Below are 19,694 nucleotides of genomic sequence, written 5' to 3'. Positions count from 1 at the left end.
TTATCTTAGATTTAAATGGTTTAAGTCTGTGTAAATACGTAAATCTGGCAAAATACGAGGGTTTAGAGAGTTTTTCATACTGATAACATCCATAATTATGAAAGTAAGCTGCTATAAGATTTGTTTACACCAAAGTACATAGGCAATAAATCTCATCCTGCTTATAATGATTACACGTAATGGTAGGAGGGGCAGTACATATACGTTGTGGTGACACTAAGCACGTAAATAAATTATAAGTGTTAATCGGTGGGGAACGAATTACAAATTAGCAGCTAAGAGGGGGCACGGTCTGATACTACAAGAGCTACCTAATATTATCATTTAACATTTACGTTGGTCACCGGTCGGTAGAGCTGAAATACTTGTTATATAAGGATTTATATATATTTTAGAATCTATTGTGATCATGTCGAAGACTTTCCAAGCCACACTCAACAAAAAATATGAGCCGATTTGGTAAGTTAACAGCCAAATTTTTAAATAATATTTTTATCTACAACGACTTTGCAGGATATTTTGCAGGATTTAAAACTGTTCGACACCATTAATGAATACCATCTTTTTATACGCTAGTTCAGTACTTTTGAAACTTTTATCAGTGTATAACATTTAGTAAAAAAAATACATGAAAATATTTTCATGTAACAGAGAGGTACATCAATCACATTTTGAAAATGACATCCAAAACTTTTCATAACGCCTACGAACTTTTTAATAGGAATTTGTCCAGAACAAGGTTTAACCAGTTACTTAGTAATTCTCAAAAATTCAAATTTTAAATACACTCTTGCGCATGCTTGGCTAACCTTTTTGATCCTAGTAACATACTATAGTCATTAAAACTTTGAAACACACATAAAGTCGTTAAAACTAAGATTTCGCATAGGTGTCCGCTTTTTTACAAAAGAGTGTATGTGAGTGATTATCTAAAAAAAACTGTAGGTACTTCGCAGGCTAGGCAGGTAATTACTTAATTGTAGTAGGTATATTTGTCAACGCATGTGCCACACACAACACACGGCATCTGCATTAATGATAATTTGCATGCACCTAATGATAATTTTAAACTCTTGAGGATTGACTGTAACAAGCTGCAAGAGAGAGGAAGAACTAGTTGACAGTGTTCCCATGACCACGTCCCGTTGAACACAGGAAGGAAGGTTTGTGTCTTGCAATTTAAACAAGACATACCAGTTCAAACTTTGGACTACTGGATTGATTGCGATTATAAATATCCGTTATGGATAGTTACATCACAATGACTATAATATTTCAATACACTGGCGTATGTTTTCTTTAATAAATTAATCCGCAGAATGTTATGAAAATTATGAAACTTAATTTTAAACGAGGTTCACCTGCCCTGCTATTCTGAGATTAATAAATCATACATATACACTAAAATTATTCGAGTAAGAATGTAAGGCACTCACGAATCCTGGGAAAGTACCAATCAGCGATAATACTTACTTAAAAGTAAGTCTAACCTGATTGAAAAATCTTAGACATACGTATACATATATCTACATAGTTTATGTAGTTACTGTCACATTTATAATACCTAATTCCTACTTATAAGTTAACCTTAGTATTAGGTAGGTACGACTGCACCTAAATAAATGTATTTATCATACTTTCAGACGCCTGGTTTTAAAATAGACACCAGTCTGAAGTCTGACATACTGTTCTTTAGTGACATTCCAATTTTATAATAGCTATCAATGTTAGATGAAAAAAAAAATTAACTTTGATATATGGTCAAAAATCAAGACAACTAACTGCCAGCCCGTACATAAAATTACCATAGCTATTGTTGCCAAACCTGAGATAAACGCAAGCGCAGTACTAGGTCTCAGGGCCGCCACGGCGCATGCGCGTCCGTCCCCCCTCCTTCTGATATACTCCCACCACTCGACGCTAGAGTCGCACTTTGTTTACCAATTGCCTTGCCGCGATTGACGAACCAGTCAGGGCAGTCGGTCCGCCAGCACAGCCGACCTCGCTCGTCCTCGCGATCGGTCATTATTCACAGGCGCGCGTCGCCAGCGACGCACGCGACAATAGTCACCGCGTCATGACCCTGTGACGTGATAGTATGAGTAAAATCGAAATTTCAACGGAAGCCGCCGCGCCCAGCGTGGCGATCCACGTGGAGCAGTATGACGGCCAAGACAGGGAGAACTCAAAGCTCCTCGACCTGCACGCTCCGGCGCCGATGATAACGCCCTCTGGGCAAATGCGCAAAGTGAAGAGCTTCAGTGATACACACAGAATTCGTGATGTGACAGCAGCCTCGGGTGCAGCATCCGCGCGGTGTCTTCGGCCTTACGAGCAAGTGGCCACTTACCCTGAAGGGTCTGACAGTGGCACCAATCACTATGGCGCGCCGTCAGTCCGATCTCTTGCCTCGATCGGAATGGGATGCACGGATGGCCGCAAAATGGTTATAAGACGGGTACCAACATCGCCCACGGAATTGTTCCATCTAGTTCGTCCTCCTACGTGAGTACCTCTGCGAATGATACATCCTCTGGGTTGCCATTATTCAATTGACTTCTATCAACCGTACAAATCTCCCCATCGCCAATGCATACATTCTCTTCTGCAATAAATGAATAGGTTACTCGTGATTTCCCACGGCGCTAACCAGTAGAAGACAATTCTCCAATATTATAACCTAACTTAATTCTTAGCAAGGAATTTTTACACGCATTCTATAAGAAAACGTCAAATATTACCTACTTTACAATAAACTGTCTGAATATTTATTTTATTCGATGATTAGAATGTGATTGTAATTCTCAGGTATAGCTTAGCAAACTCGTCATTAGTCACACGCCATGCTTTGTTCAATGAATCTTATTGGAAACAATCAATTTTAGTTTGTTAAAATGGACTTACAGACTAGAGAATAACTGATTAACTAATAAATTTGTCAATCTGTAACATTGATAACAGGCATAGATACTTTGTTTACATAAGGAGATCAGAAGGTCATATAAGATATTATGTTGTGATATTTATAACTAACTTAACCTTTCATTACACCTGAAAATTACCACTACAATAGTAAATAATGAAACAGAATATTACGAAATTGATTCAAAATAAATGTAATTAATTGTAAAAAAAAACATTATTTCACTTTACAATAAGTAAATGCATTGGATATTATGAATATTACACATCTTTCTGTAATTTACAATCAAGATTATAAAGCTATCGGTGATAAATTAAGTGTAAGTACCTAAATACTCCAAGCAACTGTTGTTAATGCATATCAATGTTATCGTCATAATATTATTATGTAAACCGTATATAAAAATACAGCGGTATCGTAGCTAGTGCTAGCTCACACATCGGTATGAAAACTTTTAGTCGGCCAATAGTCTGTATAAATAAATCAGTATGAAGATGAATGTTACTAAGCACATTACAAAGATTCATGAGTCAAACACTAATTTACCTATACATAGTCGTATTATAAAACTCAGTCCCATACAGTATGTGTCTTTGTATCTATTCTCAATAAAGTCAAAACCTGCTGCACCGATTTTCAAGCGGTTTTCACCACTCGATAGCATGATTCTCGAGGAAGTTTTTAGTATATAAACCTCCGCGTACAAAGTCGCTAGCATTAATCAAAATAGATACTTGTTTGTTCAAACATTTAGTTCTAGTTCACATTGCAACATCTGTGCCGGGAGTACAATGACCTCGAATAGTTAAAATAATACATAATAACAACGGCTATGAGGTCTTCATAGGAAATTATATTTAATAGATAAATATCTATGTACCTAGTTAAATATAATTAATTTGACAATGCGATGATTCACTTTATTTCAAGAATTAAGATTGGAGAATGATAAAAGTCTTATTGTATCGTACAATTTAATGATTTCCTCGAAATATACAGTGAGTACAAATAGTGGGAAAACTTAATCAAAAACTATAAATAAGTAGATTTTTTACAAACGATTAATGATTCTGGATAGAAGTATAGTTCTAGTATATAGATAGTACCTGATTTAATACTAGCTGGTTCTCGCGGATTCACTGGCGTCCAAGGGAACTCCTTCTCGTACCCGGACAAAGTATAGCCCATCAGTGAAAGAATTTTTTCAAATCGGTTCAGTTGTTTCGGAGCTTAAAAGGTACAGACAATTTTTTTTTCTCTCTTTTATATGAGTACCTACAGATTAGTGAAAATCTAAAAAGCGTTTCAATGCTATATAGACCATGAAATTCCTACTCGAGTGTTCTGAGACATAAGTTAGGCATAAGAGGTCTGAGTAACGAGTATGATTACTCTTAACTGTAGAACAAAGGTGTCCAATTACTTAACATAAGTGGCTGTTACAATGTGCGCTGTGCCCTCAACCTATAATAAAGAGTTCCGCATCTCGTAAACATGGCGCTCGGCTGCTGTAGTTTGCACTTATTAGACTACTGTAACTTTATCAAGAAACCCTACGCCTAGTTATAGATAGCTATTAAAATATTTTATGATAAGTTTCCAACACCACAGTTACAAGTGCAAAGATTTGCTATGTTAAAACTTGCGAAAGAATAGATTCAAAAAGGCTACTCAGCCTCATTAGAAGCCTAAATAAAATAATAGTAAATAAATCAAAACAAAAGCCAAAATTTTCTAATTCACCTAAACATATACTTTCATTTTCTCTAGACTTTAAAATTGAAATAAGGTATTCTTTTTCCTAGAACAGCATATCTAACAACTGAAGTACATATTTCAGTAGAGCAGCTAAAGCTCTTGTGTCAATTACTCTATTCAAATATGATATGTAGCATGTTTTCCTACATAAAACATAGGTTACCTATTTTGTACTAAAAAGCGCTTATAGCTTATAGCCAGTCATTTGTCAAGGTCGACTGGCAAGCATCAATTCACTCTACAAAGGTTGTTAGTGTACAATATCTAATGCTGTAGGTGACCGGTCGCATTGCAACAAACGTACGGCTAATGCTACAAAAAATAAAATAAGACAGAAAACTGTCCATAAGTGTACAAATAAAAAAAAACGGGCAATTATTGGGAAATATTATAGCTTTTCCGTGTCATTCCATCATGTTCATCTGTAGGTAATTTTGTCAATACACACAGGTTTAGACGGATACTCGAAATTATCTTACTCGACACTTTTGCATTAATTAATTTGTGCGTATTTAATAAGACGTCTAATTTTTGGGACATGTTGGATATATTTTCTTTATAAATACTTCAGATGTTTTCAGACGATTCTTAATATATTTTGCGATAAATTTTTTTCCAACTTATGATGGTCAATGAAATTCAAGGATAAGAAAGAGCTTTAAATAAGTCCTAGATGGGCTGCAGAAAAACTTAAATATATTATTTACTAGCCAAATTCCCACGGTTTCACCCGCGTCCCATGAAAACTAACTTACGCCCGTACCGGGAAAAATGAAATATAGATATGTTACTCAGGTAAAATGTAACTTTCCAACAGTAAAAGAACTTTTCCAATCGGTTCAGTAATGTCGGAGCCTTTCGACAAACAAAATCAGTTTCCTCTCTATTATATTACTTACTAGCTTCCGCCAGCGGCTTCGCCCGCGTGGTGTGTTGATAAAAAGTAGCCTATGTGTTAATCCAGGGTATTACCTATCTACATACCAAATTTCAATCAAATCGGTCCAGCCGTTTTTGCGTGATTTAATAACAAACATACATCCATACATTCTCACAAACTTTCACATTTATAATATAAGTAGGATTAGTATAGATTTGTGAACAAATTCCTTATATTTATCCCAATTTTAAAGTAGGTAAAAAAACTATTTTTCCCTGATATTTAGATATATTTTTTTATTTAAGGACATGTTTGTTCATGCTATAATTCTAATAGAAAAATATAATTTAGGGAAGATCGAACAACCCAAATCAGTTTAGCTGTAAATTAACAGGAACCTCGAGGAACGGGTACCTCCGGTACTAATCCGATACTGACCCAAAACTGAAAAGATATTATCATAACGGAAACTTGTTTTTTTTTTTTAAACTAAAACCATGTAACTAAAGGTGAGTTCCACCACTTAACTATAACCATAACCAGCCGTGAAATTGCAGTCCATTGGTCAAATCGGGGTTTTGAGAACTGAAAATTGTTCGGTCATCATTATAGTGATTGGTTAATCAGCCAGACAAATAGATAATATTGATGGCAAAATCAGAGAACACTTTGACTGTTAGACTCGTGATTAGTTAGTCATTTAGCTAACCGACCTTTAAAATAAAGGCTTTGATATCGACTTCTACTTTGGTCAAATTTTAAATGGAATTTTCCAATTTACATTTTGTACGTACTGCGTAGGTACCTACTTGTTGGCCTAACCTGCCTAACCTTTAGCGGAGAACGTGTTAGTTTTACACCTAATTTATTTAGTAAGCATTGTGATTTATGACCTTTATCCTACAAATTGATTACTTTGTATTATACAATTATACCTACTCGTGGTTACATGTTCACGTTATCATTCATGAATTTTATAGCATGTTGAATTTATCTTGTTCCTCAAGCGGTTATAGATTAGTAATTAGGGTAAATACGCCAAATGTCGGCCCCCTTAGCGATTTTCTGATTGCGGTTCGCTATAGCACCGTCAGTTTCCAACGAAAGATAGTTTCTGATGCGGTTTTGGATAGTTTGATTAATCTATGTCATGTTTATAGGCATAAGATTGATATTTCTACGAAAAGAAAAAAGTAATAAGGCTTAGATGCGTCGAGAACAGAAAAACCCTAAAGTCGGCCATTCACGGCCCAAGGTCGGTTGCGTTTTTTCCAAATGTCGGCCAGATATAGGCTGTTTTAAATTAAGGCAGTGACAAATATTATTAACATGATTTATTTTAGCAGAATTATAATATAATACTAAGTATACATTTGTAATTGTATTTGTTTAATTTATAGTAAAATATTTTTTTTGTTTCCCCTAAACAAAAAAAGTCGTATTCACGACCAACCATTTATATTTTTTAAGCTAATAAGAACGGTTTAATAGATAGCAAGTATCAAACTATAAAGCTACCATAAACATGCCTACAATACTGTCAACTCCTACATTTAAACTTAACTCCTATACGATATAATGAATTATAATAAATAAATTATTTCATTTTGAGAAAATGAAAAAATATAAAAGTATTTTTTCATCAGCCTGTATAGTGGCGCTTGAGTTCGAGGCTGGTCGACATTACGATTATTTACGATTCTAATGTCGGCCCCTATTTCTTGTACCTTATTTCTCGAGATTCAACTAATATCACCCCGGCCGTTATTTGGCTATTAAACGTAAAATAGATCTATTTGCCTATAAGCTTTGCAAATTCTCTTGTTAAGCCAACGGAATTAGTACAATAGGAATTTATAAAATAGACTGCATTTGCTTTAAGTCGGCCACGGCCGAGACTCCGGTTTTAAGTCAAAACTGTTGTCCTAATGGCGGCCTCCTATTTTTCCTTGAAAAATATACGCAAAACGCTGAAAAAACTATCTTAAAATATAGTAAAAATAACCCATTAGTGACAATCAAGCTTAAAACAAAAATAAATAAATGTTTTATCGTTCTAATATCAATCCCCAAAATGTGAGTATTCACTTCGAGTAAGCTACTTTACGTGCGAATTTGATGTTTCAACGGCGCAATCGCTACTGACGCTCAGTATGAGAAGAGTAAGTGACAGAATCGGATAGTAACGATTTGTAGGTATAGAGTATAAACCAAGGTTGCAATTCGAGGAGCAAAACTAACACTTAATTACCTTTTGAATGAATGCAAGCTGAAAATGTACAGACGGCCGAAGTTTGGGGGGAGGCCGACATTTGGCGTATTTACCCTACATAAATTCGGGTTTTCTTCAAAATTAATGTCTGATTACCTTTTTCTTTATTATTGCTATTGCTGGCTATCCTTCATTGTCAACATACGTTTCTAGACTGACAATGGTACCCTTCAGCAACAAATTCATATGATGATGAAGATCAAATCAATCAAAACGTAAGAAGTGTAACATTGTCAGTAAACTCGTAGTACGTGACGTCTCTTCTCATAGCCTTAAAACACAAGCAATGACCTTCCATTTCATATTTTTTAAACGAGATGATAAAAATGACAAAGGTTCCTTTGTTTCTCGGGCCTATCTGATGGCGTCACGCCGCTGTAGTTTGTTAAAAACTATATTGGATATACTCTGGTACCTATATGTATTATGTCGTATGGTCATGACATTATACGAAGGTTTACATATACAGTTACAGTACCCAGGACAAGTTCGTGCCTACATAGAATAAATCCTAAGCATAACAGATCGCAAATACTCTGCAACTTTGCTGCACAATGAGAAACGTATGTACTTCCCAGATTGTAACTGCATAGGTATACAAGGCACTCATGTGGTGGTAATCTTACAATAAGTAGAAGATATTAAATATGCTTCTGAAAATCTTCTCGAAATATCATTTAAAAATATACCTAAATATCGTAAATCCAATAAACAAAATGCATGACTTGACATGCAGATTCACTGTCAGGCGAAGGCTTTGTTTGTGTCCGATTAAACTATGACATGAACTACTTGAAGAAATCCTAAAATCCCGAAAGGCTTATGTTTATAGGGAGTTTTGGTCGTTTGACCTTCACGCCGTGAGCCGATAACACTGCAATGTTGCTATCTTTCCACACACACATATCTCGCATACGACGTGGATACGACGATTGATCGTGCGCCCGCGCCGCTTCGCCTTATCACTGCCTACTTGATAATGATTTTAAAATACGTTTGCCTACTTACGTGTTGACAGCTAGGGATTACTTCTTTAAATTGTTTTTGAATTTTATGGAGATTTTAGACCATTTTCATGGAGGAAAATCAATCAGACATTTAAGTAGAGCTAGATAATTCATATCTATTGCTAATGCGATAGCTTTCTAAGATAAGCGATAAACAATAGTATGACAACACAAGTGAATGAATCGTCATTTTATCATGTGGGCCAAAGCCAGAAAGCCCTAATATCACCATTTTCTCTGTGGAAAAAATATAAAGAGAACTCTCGACCGACATGGCGTTGACACCTTCACCAAAAAGAGCTGGTAAAAATGACGCAACCTCTTTTCTTTTTATTGACAAATGAGCACTAATAATCAGTTCCAGGAACAAAGAGCATCGACAAATTAGTTTTATTTATTAGTTGGAGGTGAATGTGAACAATACATTTAAATAATGACAGACTATTTGTATTACTATTTTTAGGCATCGCTCATGTACGGTTTGCATACCCATACAAATAAAAAAAAACCTGTAATTGCACAATGTAAGGAAAACATTTTCCCGTCTTCAAAGGATTTTCCAAATCTTAACAATATCAAACTCTAGCAATACACTTTACGAAACACATTTCACAATAATGTTCCGACTATCTCTAGACTTTGAACAAATACTTAGACAGTGAATTTATGAAGACAATGATACTCAGCCTCCTTGCTTTATTTTTATTCAGATACCTACTCTTGGCTATATCGGTATCAACACATAGGTACTAATCCATCTTGTTCCATAATGTCAATCTGGCTTGTTGATTTCCTGTTCTATTTTGAGAAACTGTTTTCTGTGTATTAAGTATTAATGTATCCATTGAATATAATTACACTTCTGCCCTGCGTCAATAATTAAGGACTCTCCTTTTAAAACCACAACCACAACTGGGGTAAATGTAACATGTTCTAATGGTTCTACTTTTAATAGAGCAACTAAATGTCGGTTTTACTGGAATAATAATACGTTTTGACTTTCATGATAATCACAATGACTTAGTTTTATCAGTACCGGCAGAAATTGCAAAATATAGTAAAGACTTCTCAAACGGATTAAAAGTCTGTCTCCGAAATTGTAAAACCTACGTTTACTTACGTATCATGAAAAGTAGGTAAAGCCTTTGAGCCGTGTGACGTCACTTTAATCTACCGTCATTGTAGATCATTCATCATTAATCCAAACAACTCTGTTTATCAAAGAACGGCTCTTCATGTTTCGTGTTTGCCATAGAATCTATTCCTTAAATAACCTTACGAAAGGAAAAACCTTGGCAATTTTAAAATAAGAGTAAGAAGAAAAAGTATTGCATGCAGCCAGTATTTCCTTCATTTGTAAACTTTGTTATCTGCGTGATGTTTAGTATTTCATTAGTTGCGCAAACATGTCATTTCATTTAAAACTCGACACACACCTAATCTACATTAATTAATTATCTACGACATGTTGAATCTCTTTTTTATACAGCAACAATTATTTGCGGATTTTACGAGTATATTTATGTCTAATAATTATTATTACTAAGGTACATATTCATTTCTTTGTAGCATCATAAAGATACTTGGAATATTGTTATTAAAAAAATAATGTTCCTACCAGTAACGTATGCAAAAAACATTATAATAATTCCAAATGAGTGTGACCTGAAATATTCCAGTAATAAAATTTCACATTACTATAGGAGCTTTAAACTAAGTCCAATTTCCTTCGCCAGGCCACCCGACGAGGATACGGCGTCACACGAGAGTGACTGCGAGGAAGAAGAGGAAGACACGACAGCCCACCTGAAGCCCCGCCGACCGTTCTGGGCCAATAAAATACAATTTGTATTGGCTTGTGTTGGATACTCTGTTGGCCTCGGCAATGTGTGGCGATTCCCCTACCTGTGCTACAAAAGCGGAGGAGGTAAATCAAATCACGTTATTTACTTAATAGCAAACTCTACAACTAACATAAAGCCCTCATAAATCAATCAGGTATCACACACCACATCTCAACAACTTTTTGTTTGAAAAGCTAGGCAGCTAACTCAGGGACTCTATAAAAAGGTTCATCGTTAAGTTAACACCTTTCGGAGTTGTTACTTTATTTCCGATAGACTATGTCTTGTGAAGTATCAATAACACTCAACCCACAAAATTTATCAAAATTTTACTCGGGCTCTACATATTTACTTAATCATAAAGGGCATAAAATGCCGTCGGGTATTCCCGGAAATTTTATATGTACATAAATGTTATTGCTTTTTGAGGTTATGTACTAAGTGCTCGTTTGCTTAATATTATCAAGTTTTGGTAATAATCTCAGTAATAATCGAAAAATAAATAATAATTTCGAAATAGGTAATATAAAATTTTTAATCAGACAATCGGAAAACATAGGAATCTCTTGTCTCAATGTTTCGAGTTCGTTCCCGCGTTTCATAATCGTAATTTGATGAACGATAAAAACAAATATGATGTGCCTATATCAATTCTTTATCTTATGAATCTATTAAATATTAGGCCCACCCACAAAATGATTAAAAACCTCTACGAAAGACATGTACTTTGACAGCAGGCCCGCATGTAGATATGCATTTTATGCAACCAGATAATTATTTACAAAATCTGCAAATTAGTAAGCCATTAATCATTTTAGCGATCATTACATTTTCAATGTAATAAAAAAGCCTTTGCCAGCTACTATTATAAGCTACCATTGGGCTGTGACATAAAACTAAAACCTCATAAAACTTAAGAGGCATTTACATCTCTCCATTCTTCAACATAACAAAAAATACATCGCGCGAAAGGAGCACAATGCTAAGGGCAACATACAGTCTCGTGATTATTACGTTAAGGTTATGGGAATTTCCTCTCGATATATACAAATATTTACTCATAAACATCTCTGTATTGGGATGAAAACATTTTCGTTTAATAAGACGTCGCGACTCGCGGCCACTGTAAATTAACTCATTAAGACGACAAAAAGACGATCGTGTCCGTCGTGACATTGCATTAAGTCTACACTAATTGTCGAGCACTTTACACTTGGCAAAAATGATCCAAGCATGAAATGTGGACACAATTGTGACGACGTTGAGGACATCGATTATGTTTTTATTATTTGTTTATAATTATATAACTACTCGATATTTTTTTATGAGTTGTGAGCCGCTACGGTTCTTAGATCATTGTCCTTAGCAACAAAGTTTCTTATGAATCACGTTATGGATACCAATTGGTCTCTTAGCTTCGTTTTACATAAAAAAATTTCTGGTTTAAAACAGAGTATAACTCGTGTTTTAAGATTAAAGATGCATTAGATACTACTATTTATTTATGAAATATTTTTTATTCTATGCACGGGAACTTCTACAAACTGAAACTTGGGAGACGAACATAGTTTCCTGTTAACAATAATTTAAAACTGTAAAGTTTGGAATAAATGAGCGATTTTCATAATCGTCGTTTATTTTATTAATGTTAAAACGTGGGAAATCAGCCCTTTTATGACGTCGTCGTCATTATATCGTGTACCTATCTAATACTAGGTACTCTTCAGTTTAATTTATTTACAGTCAGTTATTTTTATAATGTAAACATCATAACGATGGCGCCTTACATGGAACAGAAAATAATAATCTCAAATAACAGGAAAGAACTTAGTCACCAAGGTAAAATATGTAATGTACACATGAGTGCGAGATCGTGTCCAAGCGATGTTTGTGTGTTTGTGTCGCGGCGTGCTAACTCGCTGCTTGACACCGAGGCTCCAACACGATCCAACGACACTACAATACGGTGTGAATTACAACTGATTCCTACGGTAAACTGATACTTGACACCACCTCGACGTATTTACAAGATATCAAATGATTTATCACCAGATATACATAGAAATCACTGCAGATATTATAATGACATTTGTTTATACACTCAACATTTTTGCATAAAACATATTATTATACATTGATATATTCATGACGTCACGATGTGTCACATTGATATAAGTCTTCATGCCTACTTATGTATAGTTTCAAACATGTCCTCGATGATATATGATCCCTCAAGATTACGGCATACAAGACCTATGCTGCTAAATAGTACTTATTCGTTTCTAAGAAGTCGATAACACTAAAGTTGCCATATAAGTACTTACATCAACAAAATAAATACTTACGACGTGGAAACAAATATGTATCTAGGTACATGTTTAAACGAGGGTTTTGTGCTAGATAATGTCGTCTCAATCTTAAGTGACCTAAACGCTCTCTAGTCAGTCACAAAAACTGCCTCTGCTCTCGTGCCTTTGCAAATATTCCAATTGTTATAGGTACTGTACTCTAGTACGCTGTCCTAACAACTACAAACGATATTATGCCTTATAACAGCTTATGGAAAATTGTTTACTGGTCATCAGAGCGTAGAGCTAATGACTCCACCTACCTTTGCCCACATAATCGGATGAGCAAACGACCACACTAATTGCGACAGTTCCTGTAGGTCAACTCATTGGTATCAAGGATATAATTGGCGCAACGATGTCTACTCGAAACTGCCCCACAAATAATCAATATCTTGAGTTATTTAATGTAGGCTATTGATAACATTTTGTCTCAATTTAACAACGTACCTATCTATATGCCTTGGTTCACACATTTGGCTAAGTTTATCCAGATGCGTCCCGCGTGCACTAATTATTCTCACGTGGGGTCTGACAAGACACTGTAGAGTGGGACACGAATAAATAAGTATCCCAATTCTACTATTTCGAACACTGATACGTGTGTTACTTGTATTAAACACTCAATAACACATTTAGGCAACCCCACTTAGATCAGGTCTATTTCTTTGGTGATTATTTCAAATCAGAAAGAGTCCCCCTTTGGTGGGCGGATCTTGTGATAATGATCATTTCGGTACTCTTCCATCTAATAGCTAACAATCAGTCGGTCATTCACTTTAGAAGCTGTGGTAATTTCACGACTGGAATGTAAAAAACATTTTTTTGTTGGTAAGACATAAATCCCGTAGAATATAAAACTGGTAGAATACGAAGATTTACTTAGGGATACATAACTATTATAACTTAAACATTGAAGTTAAAAATAAGCTATTATTTATCCGGCACGGGAAGTATTTATCTTGGAACACTGTAACTGTAGGAAAAAGAGCTAGTATTACCTACTATATCGACTGCATCCTAGTAATAAGCAAGATTAACTCAAAATGAGGACGGACATACAAAATCAGTTTTCAAGCTAAAACAATTTTTAATTACATAAAAACTTGTCCAAAATACTGACAGGCTCACATAAACGCTGAGCTTATTGTGTCTATCTACTTATCTTATAACATATATATAGGAATTAGGGTGCATGAAAATACCAATATATATTTTATCCCCATTTTTGGGAAAGTTGGTTTGCATAAACGAATTATTTATCATATCTATGTATAATAATTCTACATTCATCGCTGTGAAAAAATACATATTAAATGTGTAAATTAAAATTTAAAAAATATTGTTCCAGGAGCCTTCCTCATACCCTATTTCATAATACTCTTAGTATGCGGTGTGCCAATGCTTTTCATGGAGCTGGCTGTGGGCCAGTACACAGCTCACGGTCCCATTGGTGCCCTGTCACAAATTTGCCCACTCTTCAAAGGTAGAGCAAAAAAACAATTATCTTTCTTGACTTGTGAAAATATAATTGGATACAAATGTGACCAAAGAATATGTGATATTATTTCAGGTGCGGGCTTAGCAAGCGTAGTGATCTCATTTTTAATGTCCACATACTACGCGGTTATAATAGCGTGGGCAATATACTACTTCTTCACATCGTTTAAGACGGAGGTGCCGTGGGCGAGTTGCTCCAACCGATGGAACACGCCGCAGTGCTGGGTGCCCAACCACAACATGACCAAGCCGAATGGCTCGCAGACACCCACCGAACAGTTCTTTGAGTAAGATTTTGAGCACCTATAAACCCCGTTTTTTTAGCCGATGCCGTAAACGTGCTCGTTATTCAGAATAATTTTAGGGACCAATGTTTATTTTTAAATATTAGATACAACTTATCAGGTTAACGATTCATTAATTATTAAGTAATTAACTTAGGTCTTGTCTTATCCATTATTGCAATCACTTATTTTACATAATCAATAATCTAGATGAAGTACTTGCAAAAATATATTAATTACCTACCTGTCGTATTATACAACTCGCAATGTACGTAAATTCGCAACGCCCATTTCGTTATCTATTAGTCATAATCGCATCACTGATAAATTCACAATATTTTTGGAACTCCGATTAGTAGTCAAAAATACTAACCTCACGTACTTAAATGTTATGTTATCATTCATTTCAAGTTCCGGAATGAATAATACTGTAGCACGCCCAGCCAACTAGTGCTGTCACCTAAGGGCTAATAAAAATTGCATGCTGTGTAGTTCTCGATAAGTCATAAATTATTATCAATGACCAAGTCATACCGCATGCCGCAAATTTGGAAGTTGATTCAGTTCCGCAATGATGTCTATCACCCGGTTCCAAGCTTAATGAGTCCTTAAGATAAGCTAAGCAACTGCAACTGGGCATAGATGAAATAAATGCTTATAGGTACAATCTGAATTCTAAGAACAACATTTACAATCCAAAACAGGAACATAGCAAAGGATGGAATGAGAAAAATGTGCAGAGAGCAAATATATTTCACGTTGGGATCTTCGTTTTTTTGTATCGATTAATATGTAGGTAATACTATGTTAATAGAAATATCCATCCATTGGCTTCTTATCTATTTATTTATATTTTTATGTTTTCACTCTCAAACATTTTCTATAACCGTTTTTATGAATGTTTTGGTTTGTAAATGTCGTCAAGGTTTAAGTTAGAATATTATCTAAATGCCTCCTTTTTTTCAGGAAAAAGGTATTGAGCATGAGCGCCGGAATAGAATTCCCTAATGGAATGCGGTGGGAGCTAGCAGCTTGCTTGGTCTGTGCTTGGGTATTAGTTTACTTCGCTCTGTGGAAAAGCATCAAGTCTTCTGCCAAAGTACGGTATATCACCACAACGCTGCCCTTTCTGCTGATTATAGTCTTCCTCGGACGCTCTTTGACATTAGATGGAGCTGATAAAGGACTGAGATTTTTCTTCAAGCCAGAATGGGAACTTTTGAAACAGTCAAGACCATGGGTGAACGCAGCATCACAAGTATTTAACTCGATTGGTGTTGCTTTTGGATCCATGATAATGTTCGCTTCGTATAATCGTTTCGATAATAACTTCCTACATGACACCGTGGCTGTTTCACTAATCAATGCAATCACCAGTCTCATCGTGGGAATCTTCACGTTTGCCACTATTGGAAACATTGCTTTTGAACAAAATACTCCCGTGAAGGACGTCATCGCTGATAGTAAGTTTCCTGGATTACTTCAGTATTATACACGTTTTGACAGTTTTTTTTTTTTTTATTTATCAATACTTATTTTCATTTCAGGTCCTGGATTATTATTTGTAGTGTATCCGCAAGCGATTGCAAAAATGCCAGCTTCTCAATTATGGGCCGTACTATTCTTCTTTATGTTCCTTTGTCTTGGACTTAATAGCCAGGTGAATATAATCAAAACATTGCACACACTGTTGTAATGAACTGGGCAAATGAATTACCTACTACTCTAACTACATATATAACACTTTTCAGTTTGCCATAGTGGAAGTAGTAGTGACGTCAATTCAAGACGGGTTCCCAGACATGATTCGCAGACGGCTGGTGTACCATGAGCTGCTGGTGCTCTGTGTGTGCGGGGTGTCGCTCGTGTTCGGCCTACCACACATACTACACAGCGGCATATACGTGTTCCAACTAATGGACTACTACGCCGCATCACTCAGCATCACATATCTCGCCTTCTTCGAAGTCGTGGCCATAGCTTGGTTTTATGGCGTAGGAAGACTTTCTAGAAATATTAAACAAATGACAGGTTCGTATTTTTCTCGAATTTTCTGTGATACGGGTATGTTTTGTTGTTTGGCCAGGAGAAAAACTGTCCCTTATTTGTGTCTACTTGACATGGCTTTTAAAAAATCTACCTGTTTATATTCAATAAGTCAATCATTTAAATCATTACTTAAGCAAACCGTAGAGACCCTTTACGACTCAGTCGAGTTAAATATGTTCGTATTTTTGTGCGCATTGCACCTAATATTAATACTTACTTATTGTAATTTATACATACACACGGGATGTCCTGCCATTTTCTACTGCGCAACTTCCGCTTTTGTTTGTTTGTTACTCTCAGAGATAATAATCATATTTTTTTGCATTCTACTGAACCTACGTCCGAATAAATAACGATGGCTCATCGTAATTGTTACTTTATCAATACTTTATGATTCGCCACACCCTATGTAATGTGTATAAAACACCTGCCTAAGTATGTTATCGAAAGACATACAAGTATATGATATACGTACGACATCATGGCATTAGCCTTGACGATAACCTGGTCTATTTCGCCAGTATGCGTACCAACTGAAGTACATAATTTCAGAACCATAAGCCCCCGACCGAAAACCTTTCCCATAAGCCGCCCTCTTGAAGGCTACAAAACTGTATGCAAGGAGAGAATTGGCCCTTATTAGTGTTGGTATGATTCCAGGTCGTCGTCCATCGCTGTACTTCCGAGTGTGCTGGCTGATAGCGACTCCGGCGCTTCTGCTAGCGCTGTGGGTGGCCAGCATGGTGGACTATACACCGCCCAGCTACCGCCAGTATCAGTATCCCACATGGGCGCAGGCGCTCGGTTGGATCATTGCTTCTCTCTCACTGCTCTGCATACCAGTGTATGCAGTCTTCGTCGTTATCGGATCGCCCGGAAATAATTGGAGAGAAGTAAGACATGATGAGTTGAAGATTCATTAAAAATTGCCCTTGAAACAAATCCACTTTGGTTTGTTTTGCTCCGCAATCAGTGCAATGAAATATTACAAATGTTTAAAAATGGAATACGATCCACAAAGACTAGCAAACACTATCATTCAGTATCAGTCAGCAGACTAGACATAACAAGAATACTAACATTCAATATTTAATTTTGCCCAGAGATCAGAGTTGTCCACGAAATATATTTATTTATTGACTGTAAGGCACGTCACATGTTTGTAACATACCAACTTTTATATAACTCTTCCTTTTCTTTCAGAAATTGCGTCATTCAATACGTCCGACATCTCTATGTGAATGCGGTGTCACTGGATGCGATATTTGCTACTCAGAGTCCGAGCAACCGGACGACAAACCTGCTATCAACTAGTCTGAAAACAACTTAGAGAATAAGAACATACCTACTTTCTGCAATAGCATGAGATATGCTTTGATATCAAGTATAAACAAGACAGTAAGATAATGAAACGAGACGGTATTCCATCATAATTATCATTAATTTACAATGAGGCGGCGACCGCACTCGACCTACTAGATATAATAATGAAGTAGTGCTGGCATAGTTTTCAAGTATTTGTTTTGAAGGCGATTGTTCGTTTTGTCAGCTCAAATAATCTTCGATTTTACTTATACTGTCAAAGGAAGAACCTTTTTGTGCATAATCTACTAAGTTCATACCACATACATAAGGGTTATTAAAACTCATTTTGAAACTAAGTAAACAACCCTAAAAACAGTATTAAGTTTAATAGTAAGTATGTATTTAGATTTTTTTAAACAAATTGACGCAGAGAGACATTCAGAGTTTGTCGACGTGATGTAAGTGTAAGTAGGAACTTGTACGTTTCCTTAACACTTTCGTGATCAAAGTCATTCCATTAGAATAGTACAGCATATTTAGTTAAATTTCTATTTATTCCTAGTACTTAGGTTTAACATATTGTGAATAAAACCAAGAGATTTAAACGATATAAATACGTGGGTAAACCACTTTCTTCTACATTACTGCAGTTTGACTATTACAAATCGAATATTGTACACACGCACATAAGTACAGTTTTTATTTTAAATTATATTTTGGATCTATTACGAATCTTGTATCTCCAAGATAATAATCGACACCTTACAAGAATTACATTTGATTTGTGTTCACCATAGGAACTCATAGTACAATATGTCTAAAAATGTTGTAACGTAATGTAAATACAACTATTTGTAAATAAACGAGTATCAAACTTGTTACTTTAGCATTTAAGAATATTGAATAAAAATATACTTTAAATAATATGGCCAGGTGTTTAATTTTTATGTATACTTATAGGTACATATAATAGAGACGCATTTTGTTTGTTTGTATTCAAAGGTTTCAAAACTGCTGAACCAATCTGAAAAATTCTTTTACTGTTGGAAAGTTACACTATTCCCGAGTACCATAACAGGCTTTATTTTATCCCGGTACGGGAAGAAGTTCTCACGGAACGCAGGTGAAAACGCGGGCAAACAGCTCGTTGTAAATAAATAAAGGAAAAAATGTGGTACATAGTTATGTATACTTGACGCTTATTAAGAAATTAATGGTGTCCATTTATTCAAAAAATAGGAGGAACAAAGCTTCCTAGTCAATATTGGGATGGGTTTTTTAAGCTAGTAAGAGCTTTTAAACGTACAGTGTGTTTTCATTTGTGTTGAAAAAAAACGTTTATTTTTTGAGACCAAAGAAGATGTGCAACTTGTACAAGGCATGGCATAGCACCCAGTCATTGGTTTTTAAATTGTGCACGGTGCGCCGCAGCCACAAACGGCGACAGGGCTTGGTAAATGTACAAGCTCTCATATATCACTGACCTATACAACCCTGACCGTGGTGCCTACATACAATACATTT

General features: G+C 35.6%; 1 protein-coding gene across 2 annotated transcripts; it reads left to right on the top strand.

The window, feature by feature from the left end:
* The first annotated feature begins 223 nt into the window (after window positions 1–223).
* Window positions 224–19,096, top strand: LOC124631035 (sodium- and chloride-dependent GABA transporter ine). 2 transcript variants are annotated; one of them, XM_047165136.1, is made up of 9 exons: window positions 224–459; window positions 10,577–10,767; window positions 14,384–14,518; window positions 14,606–14,819; window positions 15,783–16,279; window positions 16,364–16,476; window positions 16,568–16,847; window positions 17,526–17,758; window positions 18,069–19,096. In XM_047165136.1, exons 1-9 carry the CDS (start codon window positions 410–412, stop codon window positions 18,177–18,179), a joined length of 1,824 nt encoding a protein of 607 aa, XP_047021092.1. In that variant the 5' UTR covers window positions 224–409; the 3' UTR covers window positions 18,180–19,096. The 2 variants fall into 2 exon arrangements, with proteins under 2 accessions (XP_047021092.1, XP_047021091.1); XM_047165135.1 differs by lacking the exon at window positions 224–459 and adding an exon at window positions 1,959–2,505.
* Window positions 19,097–19,694: the final 598 nt, after the last annotated feature.

This window comes from Helicoverpa zea, chromosome 6, assembly GCF_022581195.2.
Source record: "Helicoverpa zea isolate HzStark_Cry1AcR chromosome 6, ilHelZeax1.1, whole genome shotgun sequence".
Taxonomy (NCBI): Eukaryota; Metazoa; Arthropoda; class Insecta; order Lepidoptera; family Noctuidae; genus Helicoverpa; species Helicoverpa zea.
The sequence above is the reverse complement of the archived record's forward strand: the minus strand, read 5'-3'. Positions and strand labels throughout refer to the sequence as shown.

Coding starts and splice junctions, on each gene's coding strand:
- LOC124631035 (XM_047165135.1), top strand. CDS start 2,099: ATGAGTAAAATCGAAATTTCAACGGAAGCCGCCGCGCCCAGCGTGGCG. Junction 16,848..17,525: donor AAATATTAAACAAATGACAG/GTTCGTATTTTT, acceptor GTATGATTCCAG/GTCGTCGTCCATCGCTGTAC. Junction 17,759..18,068: donor CCGGAAATAATTGGAGAGAA/GTAAGACATGAT, acceptor CTTTTCTTTCAG/AAATTGCGTCATTCAATACG.